General features: G+C 34.6%; 1 protein-coding gene across 9 annotated transcripts in view; it reads left to right on the top strand.

The window, feature by feature from the left end:
• The window catches only part of CSNK1G3 (casein kinase 1 gamma 3), a 126,876-nt gene extending 122,684 nt beyond the window's left edge, over window positions 1-4,192 (top strand). For all 9 annotated transcript variants that reach the window (XM_081231417.1, XM_081231418.1, XM_081231414.1 and 6 more), the window contains one exon: window positions 1,770-4,192. In XM_081231417.1, coding sequence (XP_081087543.1) covers window positions 1,770-1,824 — 55 coding nt within the window. In that variant the 3' untranslated portion in view covers window positions 1,825-4,192. The remainder of the gene's footprint in view (window positions 1-1,769) is intronic.
• Window positions 4,193-12,168: the final 7,976 nt, after the last annotated feature.

Genomic DNA, 12,168 nt, shown 5'->3' on the forward strand with positions numbered 1-12,168 from the left:
GTTTTTAATTGAAAGGTTCCTTTTAGAATAATGATTTTATCTCCTAGTAGTTTTTTGTTTTGCTTTTTTATTTTAGAAAATATACATAACAGATTTGAGAAAGTATTAGGTACCTAACAGAAAAATTTGACTTACTTCTCTAAGTCTAGGAAAAATATATTGTGCCTAGAGTCTTCTGTTACAGTGGTGTCTCTTTTTAAGGCCCTTGATTGAGTAATTTATTTCCATTCTTTCTGGTAGTTACCTCAATAAGAGTAAAACCCGTCAAGATTGATAACGGCACATATTTCTAGTTGAATCTTTATCAGCTGATATATACAATTTTGAATTATTCACATTCCATGGTCTAGTCATTATGTACTACTTGAATGCAATTTAAAAATGCAATTGTGTAATTTGGTTTTGAATGCCCCATAGTGATTTCATAATTATGGCATAAATCCCAATAAATGGTCTGAAATTATTTTTGACTAAAGATAATGTGAGTGGAGAGTATGTAATTTAACTGCACAGTGTGGATTTTTGTTTACATTTATTTCACAGAAATAATGATATCTAGCCTTTATTTCATCTTCCATGATCTTTTGCTGGATAGGACACCTGAAGCTCCATGGTCTCTTTTATTTTATGCTTAGCTTGAAAATGTTGAGTTAATATTGTTTTTGAAGGTGGGCTGGTAAGAATTAAAGGAACATCTTTGTAAGGACTTCAGTGGGGGGAAAAAAAAAGGAGCCTCTCTATATGTGATACTTTGATATTCTGATAGATTGACTTTCTTTTAGGTATGGAAGGGGGAAATGGCCAGACCTTTATTTGAAGGAACGCTAGACTTTTAGAATATATATACATGTGTGTGTATTTGTTTTGTTAGTTGCTGATCAGTGATTTTCTCAGTTCATACCAACCTCAGCATTGCTCTACATGTGTTGCATCTTCTCATGACTAGGAGAATTTACTGTGAGAAAAACTAGTTCTCTCAGGGATCATGTCTATGTTTTTTCCACCTAGGAGTAAAAACCAGATATTTCTTAAATAGACTACAAAAACTGAATCAGTTTTCAATTGCAAAACTGAATCACCTTGATTATGCTATTTTAAATATTAAGCATATTTTTACCTTAATTAAAATAACTTATGATAAGCTTGACCTTCTTTAACCTCTAAAGAATTAAAAGTGCCAATCTTAGCATTCTTATTCTATTTAATGTATTTTCTCTCTTCGACTTCGTAAATATGATGGAAAATGTTTGTTGAAGAGTGTTTTGGGGATTTATCTTTTTAGTTTTGGAATCTAAACTAATTCTTAGTGAAAATAAAATCCCCAAATTAGGCTCATTATTGCTTTTCTAACAATGGCTTCAACAATCATATATGAATACCAGGAAAAAAGGGAAAGAATACATAAGATGAACTTTATATAACAGCATGCCATTGCCAGAAATTAGTATCTAAAATAGAATGTGATGGATCAGTTGGGGTTCAGAACTTTATGGCTTTTTAGTTAGTCTTCGTGCAGAGCCTTTTCAGTTTAGTGGCTCCTTTTAATGTTGCATAGAATGTTTTGCTATTCTAAAAAGGCACACTGATGAAATGATAGTAACAACTCTGCCATCGTTTCACTAATATATATGCTTCACTGGTATGTTCACTGTTTATGTTGCACTAGCCCGTGGCTTTCTATGACATTTAAGTTAATATGATAGATGCAGCCTTACTTTGCAACAATTTAGTATTTTTATAATAAAAGGAGTATTTCCCTCCATCTGCAGGTGCTGCTGTTTTTTCAAACGAAGGAAAAGGAAAACCATACAGCGCCACAAATGACTCTGGACACAGACAGATCATGGGGAGTTACTTACATGTTCATCTGCTGTCTTGTGATTAAAATCATCTCTGTAGTGACCACATATATTTTCAAGGACTCACTGTTAGAAACAAAAATGTCATACTTTCATGCTTCATTTTGTGGTTGTCTTACATTCGTATTTTTTTCTAATTTAACTTTTATGGAAGCTTTAAAGTTTTGTCAAAACATGAGTGCTTTGCCCATCATTGAATGGAATGGACCAATGAGGTGGTATTGATGAATTACAGTTCTGTAGAACATTTTTCAGAAGCTCTCCTCCTGTTGTAGAAAGCAGTACAGTATCTTAAATGTCAACCAGTTATATACCTAATCTGATTTTTATAACTTCTGTAAGAGAATAATCAAAGAGGAATTTTCTCCCCAGTGGATAATGCAACAGAGAAAACAGAGTTGCCCAAATATTTAAAAGAAGTTATCCCTTGAGAAGATCATTATCTGTGTGACATCTGCATTGATTTCACTGTTACTGTCGGTACTGCTATTCATGAGTCATACTAACATTCTCTCTGTGAAATCATGGTACAGTTACTGCCCAGAGGTACTGAGGAAAAAGCTCTATGGGTTTGGCAGATGGTAGTGGTAAAATGAATCACAAGTAGTGTGGTAAATATGAGCTCTGCTTTTGTTGCACCACTATGTGAAGTACAGTGTTGTCAAAGTGGCAAAAGCGCTTATTTTTTAAAAATGCAAAATATTTGTATAATGTAACTTTATGCTTCCAGATAGTAATGTATGTTAGACAGCAAGAAATGAATACTTTGAGAAATGATATATGTTGGAGTTTTTTGAAAAATACACTAAGGAGAAGGAATAAATGTGAATCTCACCACATCTTATGAGGCTGAAGTCTAAGGAGATCCCACTGAAACCTGCTGCTGAACGATTACATTCTCCTTAAGCAGAAAACTTTGGATGTGCCACACAATGGTGTCTGTTTATTAATTATTTGCGCTTTGATTTAAAAAAAAGACCCTCAGCAATAAAAACGGGGTCACTTTATTGCCCTCTGCGCACATTAGTCTCTTGTATTCAACTTTGCTGGTTCTCTGGAATTTTCCTACTTTTTAGCATAATTTTGATGATTGAAAACTATTTTGGAGAGGATGGGTCAGGTGCTTTGTCCCCATAGTCTTTTGAAGTGCCTGCATATGAACAAAGTAATGGTTCTGTAAAAAAAGGAAACCCATTCCACTTTTCAAGTATGCTTTGTTTTAAGCCATGAAGACACAGGTATACTTTTGTCACATTCTACTAGCCAGAATTTGCAAGGAGAGTTAAGATAAAAAGACTGGCTAGAAAGATAATTATGTTGTTCAAATCTCACATTCACCTTTCATTTATGAACTTGTTGCTTACTCCTTCCACTCAGCCCCTTCTTGTTGTCTTTAAGTGTGTGCCTCCGGGCATGCTTATTTATTTTTATTGTCTCAAGGTAACATTTAAAATATGTAATTAAAGTAAATAAATCTACATTTTTGACATTATTGCATTTACAGGAATTTAACTGTACTTTGTAATTTATTTTTCTCATTAGCCAAAAGTTCAGTGCATTGTTTTTGATGAATTAGGCACCCATATGAATACCGCAAATCAGGACGTTATCATTGTTGCTCTGAATCTATAAATGATCTTTATAAGTTCTTGATTTTAAAGACCTACACTCAGCCTAGAAAACACTTGTTGTATAATTTGGTCAACAGTTTCCATTTTATCTATTTGTATACCGTCATGATGTCTTAAACTACAGGAGTTACATACTGAGTTTTTATTTTTGTTTGCTTTGAGCAAGGTAGATGGATGTTTTGGCCATTATAATGTGAAACCACTTCTTTCTTTACAGTATTTGACCAAATTTGTGTGTCTATGATATTTGTAAATACATGCGATATCTGTATTTCTTATCATAAGCCTGTTTAGTTTTATTCTCAGTAGGGTTTTTGGACTGTACAGTGTTTATATGATCTGAACTCCTTATACATAAGAAGGTGTGTATATTAATCCAATTATGGACTTAAAATATTTTAAAACTATAAATACCCTTATTTGCTGCAAAGACCAGTGTGTAGACATTTGCTTTTTAGCAATATTTTTAAGTGCTCCATTTTAATGCCAAGGAATAAGTCTTTTGGCAACACAAACTGGTCAATAATAGGTAATGCAGGTATGTTCAGGTTAAGCCAACAATGTTTTGCATTTTTATGCTTCTTTTCTGTCAACACTAATGAAGTCAACATTGCCTGAATGTCTGAATAATGAAACACATCCCTGTTTAAAAGTATGTAACTGAAAAAGAAATAAAAAATAAAGGTAGTTTTTTTAAACTTGCTCTTTCCCCTTTCCTCTAATATGGGTAAAATAATGCCACTTACTGAAGACAGGAATTTTAAAAATTCAGTTTATTTAATTTACTAAATGTGAAAAGCAGAGCTAAAGGAATATTCGTTTGTGTTTTTTGATTTTGTTTTGCTTTGTTGGAACCCTATTGTAAAGAGTGCATACCTGGAAGTATCTAAGCTTTCTTTAATGAAAGTTAAAAAAAAATTTTTTATACTTCTCTGAACTCCTTAATAGAGCAATTAATTAGAACTAATGCCACTAATAAACCGAGGGAAACAAGCTGAATCATTTCATTCCTTTTCAAAAATGAAGTCATATTATGATCAGAGAAATGAAATATTATTAAATCCAATTTTAAGTGAATGACTTTAATATCATTCCAGATGAAGAGCATGTATCTGTGACAGTATCTCACAGTTCATCATTGTGCTAGGTGCTTTAAGGGGTTTTACAAAATGGTGCTCTGCTTACTGAAGGATGCCAAAGGTAAGATAAGTCAAAGCAGCACACACTAAGCCCATGTGTGTCCATTAAGCACCACCATTCAGAAAGAATAAGATATGGAGATGAAACATACCAAGTTAAGCATGGGTTAAAGGCCCTATCTAGAAATATCTGACCTAAGATTAGGGTTCAATCTGAATGACTGTATAGTTGCATTAGCACCCTTTGCTTTTGCAAGTGACAGAAGCTTAACATGGCTTCAGCAATAGGCATGCACATTATTACATTTAACTGAAAAGTCCAGTGATAGGAGTAGCTTCAGGCATGCTTGATCCTGGTGCAAAGTTCAGGAGTCTGTTTTTCTCTGTATCTCTCAGTTTTGCTTCCTACCCTGCTGTTTTCATTGTCAGGGAGATTCTTCATGTGTGATGGTAAAGTGACCACCCAGCAGCTTCAGACTTCTGCCATAATCTCGGCCAAAACAAAGAACGGTTTCTCTCAACAGTTCCAGCAAAATCCCAAGACTGACATTTATTCCTTCATTGGTTCACATGCCCACCCTCGAGCCAACTGCTGTGACCCAGGGAATGTTGTTCTCCCATCTTCAGAGGACACACTGAACTGAGAAATAAGGTAGAAAGGGATGTTCCCCAAAAGAAAATGAGGATATTGTTACCAGAAGGAGAGTGAATGGATTCTGCACAGGCAATCTAGATATCTGCAGTCATGGTGAGAAAAACAAAATAGAGTATAAAGGCAAACTTAATTGTTTTAAATTAGAAAACATTGTTATTACTGAGACTTTTATTAATGTGAATATATTATTGGAAATCACTAATATAGTGAACGAATACATTTGAAAAATGTTTTGGACTCAGGTAAAAACAGAGGTCATAAGTACCCTATTTGATGTGCTTTTGTTTAGTTTTAAAGGTTTTTGTGATAGAATTGGATTAGTAGAGTTAAAAGCTAACCTTTCTTCTAGAAGAGAAATAAATTGAATTATAAAGCTTTGCTGATGTTTGGGATAACTAGTTTCTTCTCTGACCATCTCTAATACAGACCCACATATTATTTTCTTAGGAAATTTACTTCATAAGAATACATGGATCGTAACCAAAGAAAGAACTACATATAGAAGTATTATCAGGTAATACTGCTGGGATATGAAAATGGTTTTAGAAAGAACGGTTGTTCACAGAAATGTTTACCACACTGTGATTTTACTCAAATTGAAGAACACTCCTGCACTGCTCTAGATGAGGGGTTGGCAAACTTTTTTGTAAAGTTTAGGATTTATGGGCCAAAAGGCAAAAATGAGGCTTTTATGTACTTGTGTAATGAGAAGGAAAACAAATTTCCACTACTTTTTTATTGATGAAATTAAAAATATATATGAACACTTGAGTACAAAATTTTTGTAATACAGGTTTAATGGTAAAAATTAAGTTATTTTGAGAGGATAATATTTCACTTAATTGGGGTTTGAAATCGATTGCAAATGTTCATCTGTTATGCTGATTTGTAATGTGATTTTACGTATTTCACCTCTGAAAATGTCTTCATACAGATAGATATTACCAAATACTGTTATCAGTCCACAAGTGTGTGGATGTTAATTGAGCATATTCACCATTTGGAAGGTGTTTATAGAATTCCATTAGATTCTGCTCTTGATATTTGCCTTTGACCTATCATTACACTGCAGATTAATTACTTCCTTTTAAAGTTTAGATGGATGCTCCTTATTTATACAGTTAAGTGGATTTTGTAATATGGAAATTTCCTGTGCACTTGGATTGAGATCCAAAAATGTAACTGGAACTGCAGTTGAGTTTGGAAAACACATCCACTGCAAATTTGTGTGGGAATGGATATCTTGCTGCTTGTGTTAACTAGACAGCATGGGAAGTGTATAAAGCAGCTTGACATAACTTGTGATTTAAACAGCATTAGTTGTCATCAAAATGACTTTGTTGCAGTATAAATTTCATATATAAGTGATGTTTTGCCTTGTAATTTTTAAGTTGAAGTTATTAAGAAACATTATCAAATCTGCAGCAAAAGCTAATTTTCAAATCCATTCAGTGTTCGTTAATAATAGGTGAGGGTGATACTCATTCAGAAAAAAATTCACTTTTGGTCCTGAGCTCAAAAAATTGCAATAAAACTTTATTACTTCTATCAAACTGCTGTGTAGTTGGGCAAGTCAGGATATTAAGTTTCTGTTTCTAAAAAAAATGGAAGTAATGATAGTTAAGACTGCAAGAGTGAAAGAAATTCACCATTGACTTTACTAGTTCATTAACATGATATTCAAATAGTTCCCACAAAATACCTGCTGATGAATAATATAAAGCATAAACATTGACTTTAAACATTTTACATTTTCACAAGCTTTGTAAATTTGCCCAGTAAACCTTTTTCTGCTCCACATGTGTTTACCACCATTAAGTTACTTCACATCTTAGCAGATTCTACTTTAATTAGCACGGATGTTTTCTCAAGTTCTTTAAAAATATTCTTTCTTATAGTTGTTCCATGGAGACTATTCACAGAGGGTACTTCTTGAGGCACTTCAAACTCAGTATTGACTTCCCTAGTAATCAATAGCTGGCAGTATTGGTAACATCTGTTGACTCATCAAAAGCCAAATCATTTTGCCTTGTCTTTTAGTTGGCAATTGATGTCTTCAAGCAACTGTCCTTGCTAAAAAGCTAGTGGTCTACAACATGTTTTTCTCCTCTGGACAAAAAATTTTAGCTGCTGCAGTCAAACACAATTAACTTTAACTCACCATCAATACAGAGCATTCTTTGCTGGGCTAACAAATGAGCCACTTGGAAAGTAAGTGGCTTGCACCCTCATTCTCATTTTCTTGTGTGTTTGAATAAATTCTATTGTGATGAGATATTCTGTTTTAAAGTTTTCTAATTGTTCTTACTGTTGCTTTTCTGTGAGTTGGGGATATTGTGATGAGTGCTTAGTCTGGTAATGTGAAAATAAATTGTATTCTTTTAACACAGCTGAAGTGTCATTGCATAATAAACATGATGCTTTGCCATATAACTGTAGAACAAAATAATCCACGTTCAACTGTGCCTTAGAAGCGCAACACTCAAAGTTCACTTTACTTTTTTTTTACATGATTAATATTCATTAGTAATAAAAAATAATAAAATGTATGACAGTATGTGTGGCACTTGAAATGCTGTCAAATTATAACTGCATCACTGAGATTTGTAGTGTGTTGAACAGTGTAAAGCAGTGAGAGCACCACATATGGTCTCTGTCACAACTATTCAACTCTGCCTTTGTAGCATGAAAGCAGCCATAGACAATATGTAAATGAATGAGTATGGCTGTGTTCCAATAAAATTTTATTTATGGACACTGAAATTTGAATTTCATATAGTTTTTATGTGTCATGAAGTATTCTTTTGATTTTTTTTAACCCATTTAAAAATATAAGTACCATTCTTAGCTCGTGGGCCAAATAATAACAAGGAGGCGGGCTGGATTTGGCTTGTAGACTGTAGTTTGCCAACCTCTGTTCTAGACCACATTGGAAAGATTTGGATGTTGGAGGTTAATTTTTTTTAACCTAATTGAGTGACACACTTATTAAAAGATAACTTTTCTTCACTTTATAAAAGGAAGGGTCATTTTGAAGTAACATCAAGAATTATGATAATGTTAAAGAAAATGCATCATAGCACATATGGGAGTTAGAAATAAATGAGATAATTCCAGCTCCCATATGAACTTAGATGTTGAATCAGTGCATGGTCTTGGAAAGAGCATGAATTTGGGGACCAAACAAATTTAATTTGATTCTCAGCTTCTTCACTTTCCTTGTGAGAACTGTGACAAGTTATTTGACTTCTTAGCATCAGTTTCCTCACCTCAGATTGGAGTAATGCCTTCTTTGCAGCATGTCTCTGAAGTTTAGCAATGATATTTATAATAGCTCTCTGTGCAAGCTGCCATTTACCATTTCTTTCATGATAAACTATAATTGAAAACTGAGCAGCACCTTTATTTCTCACACAGAGTGTATGCTTCTGCTCCGAGACAGGAATAAGGTCTGGTATTTATTAAACTATGTCTTAGATTGAAGCTGTCATTCCTATCTGTTTAAAAATATTTGCACTCTAATTCTATCGCATTGCACAATTGACTGTTTTGACTCAATTAATGGCATTGATAAATTCAAAATCATTCTATGCCTTTTTTGATAAAAATAACAAACAGCAGAGGGCAAGGGCAAAACCCTATATCAAGTGACTCTAATCCTGCCTTAAGGTGAATATCAGTCCACGGAACGCATAACACAATACCTAAGTGGTCTCTCTAATCCTTCTCCACTGCTTGACTACCATTAGCTATTTATGTTTTTCTGAAATCTAGGTGAACAAATCAGTCCATTTCTTTGCCCTCCCATTCTCATTATCCCATCTGAAAAAGGAACTGGATTTAGTTTGCAATGTCTTTCCTAGTGAATCCATGTTTACTTATAAAGATCACCATTTCTAATATTACAAATTGCCTTTTAACTAATTCAGTCTAATCTTACTTGGAATCAACATTATTTATCAACCTGTAGCTGTATAATCTACCCTTTTCTTTTTTTAAAATAGGAATTTCATTTCCAGTCTAGTCTTTTTGCCTTGCTCCATTTACCACCTGCCAAGTCTCTCAGGATGGCTTTTGTCCAGGTCTAGAGACTTAGTTGTTCTTTGAAAATATTTGTACCTGTGATGGGCTTCATTTCCTTCTTGCTTTTCCTCCTCATCCCCCACTTAACTTTCTAGACTGAAGATTATTCTTGATTAAAAAAAAGATGGTAAAAGAAAATTTTTAAAGAGGCTAAGTCTTACATTCTTTTTGTCATTCTTCAACCCTTTCCTTACATTTGGCTCTACACGTAGTTTATAAAACCCTTTTTTATTGACTTTAGCTTTTTTTTTTCCTTTTAAGAAATCATCAGCTAATTGGGGGGGGTTGTTAAAGATTTTACCATTTCTTATATTCATTTGCTATGCACACTCTATTTATTTCCAGTCTTTTAAGAGTCAAACTTGTCAGAAGAGACATTTTTTGCAGGCTTGCTCCTTTTTTTCCCCCCTTATCAGGGCCATTTTTAATTGCAGAACTGGAATCACAGTCTTGAGTTCCCTTCACTAGGTATCACCAATCTTAAGATGAGATGATCACATTCTCTCAAGATTCCTGACCCTACCACTCTATCAATCAATTCCTTCTTGCTGGTCATTTTGGTGGTCCAGAGTAGTAACTTCAATTTTTGCTCTCTCTGTTTTCTGGAAGATTAGTTTTTTTGGCATATAAAGAATTATCAGATGCTCTGGATATGTTAAAATAAGAGAGATGTTGTTTGGACAATCAGAGCTCTCTATCATGACTAAACTTTGTTTCCCAATTCTGGGCTTTTTAACTTAAGGTTTATGTATTCAACTACTTTTTTTTTTTTTTTTTAACACCTTGTCACAGGCAATGGGCTGTGTGCTTAAATCTGATTTTCTTTTTCTGGCCTGGCATTCTGTAATGTATTTTCATAGTTGTATCCTGATGTTTTCCTCTCTTCTTTTCCCGCATATTTTCCACAGTGCATTTTACCTTGGGTGTCCAAGTTTCAGTGTTATAAGTCCAGGATACTTCCCTATACCTCTCTTCTCATTTGTGTGTATTCCAATCAGGAATCTCGCCATACCCAGTATTAGTAACTCCTGTGTCATATCTACCACGCCCTTATCTAAGTCTTGTTGTTTATAGCTCTTGTCTGTACATTAGTGTGAAGACTGCTGGGTGTTGTTTTCAAACTTCCTGCTTAAGTTCTCTTCTTGAGTGAATCACTTGGCCATCTCTAACCTGATGGTGTATATAACAGCCACTTTCTTGTTTTTTATCTGATCTTTTCACCCGCATCCTCATTCAGTTAAAAAAATCTCTTTAACAAGTCAAATATACTCATACCAATATCTCATGAGATGACATTCTACCCATTTTAAATTGTGCCTTGGAAATTAAAGTCTCATTTAAAAATACCATATGGGCAAGAAAATCACTTACTTCCTTCTTGGACTTTGTATTTTGTCCTGAATCCCATACTGACTTTGTCAGGATGCCCTAAATATTCTATAATCAGCTTTTTTTGGAATTTAATATTATAAATTATGTATAAATATGTAAATATATAAAATGAATTATAAAAATTTGGCAATTAGAGCTATTTTTCCTCCACAGTAATTGGTGCTTAAGTTACTTAAATGGCAACAACAGCTGAAAATAGTACCTTGACAAATTAACATCCGGACAAACCTGTATGGTCTCTTCTACAGGTTTGGCTGGTAGAAGACCGAAAGAGAGGACTAAGAATTGAAGGTACTTATTTTTCACATTCAAGAAAGGTTTAAGGCTATTCTTTAGTCAAAGTCCTAAGTTGCGAACAAGCAACCACTGTTAATCAAGATAACTTCCAATCAGTTCACAAGCGCTGACAGTGAATCAGTGACAATATCACTGCAGTGGCCTTGCTTCTGAAAATGAGCAAGTCGATAGCAACCTGACTCCAGCCTTCTGAAGCGGAGCAAATCAGTGACAGCCCCACGTTTGCGGACAACAGCTGAGAAGAAGTGCCTCACTCCAGGGGCCACACTCCTGAAAGGCAGCTGGCCAGCAGCAGCCTTCCTCCCGTGACACACCCCAGGGGTTTTAGCAGCCTTTTTGGTTTCCCTAAACCCTGCTGCACCATTGTAAATAGTTCATTTTTTACATTTTTCTCTATTACTCTGTGTCCTCTCTCTCCTGTGAAGCTGATTGATACATTGAGGTATAGGAAAAAAAATTTTTTTTGAGTAGTGGATTTTAATGTAAAAAAATGTTTGGAAAGTACTGCCCTAAATCATCAGGGAATATTATATTCATTCCTTATGTGGTACTTAAGAAAACAGAAAGCTATATAATCTATATATTAATAGTATATAGAAAGATTTCTATCCTAATGTGTTAAACAAGATCTGACACCAGGATCAACAAAGCTTTCATGGTCAAGACTATCTACTTGTGCCGACTCATTTCTCAAGAAGGCCTGCTTGGCAAAGTAGATTAAGCCTCCTTTGTGCATGTCTTAAGAGAAACAGCTCTGAGTTTGAGGTCTCTCACAGAAGGATCAACTATTATCAGTAGTGTTGGGCAGCTAGAGTCTCAGCTCTGGGGGGATATGGGACCCTGAAGGAAAGGTAGCGAGAAACTGGGCACCGTTAGGGCATAGGGGGCTGTGGTTGAAGGTTTGGACTTTGTAGTTGGATAAACCTGTGTTTAAGTCATGGTTCTGACACTTGATGGCTCTATGACCTTGGGTAAACTGCTTAACCTCTCTAAGCCTCAGTTGCCTCATTTCAAGAAGGAAATTAATATTAATAACACTGATTTTACTGAGTTTTGGTGAGGAAGATGTGATATGTTAATTGTAGCCAAGTTTGGCTCATAGTAGGTGCTCA

The sequence above is a fragment of the Mesoplodon bidens genome (assembly GCF_964165515.1).
Source record: "Mesoplodon bidens genome assembly, chromosome: 4".
NCBI lineage: Eukaryota > Metazoa > Chordata > Mammalia > Artiodactyla > Ziphiidae > Mesoplodon > Mesoplodon bidens.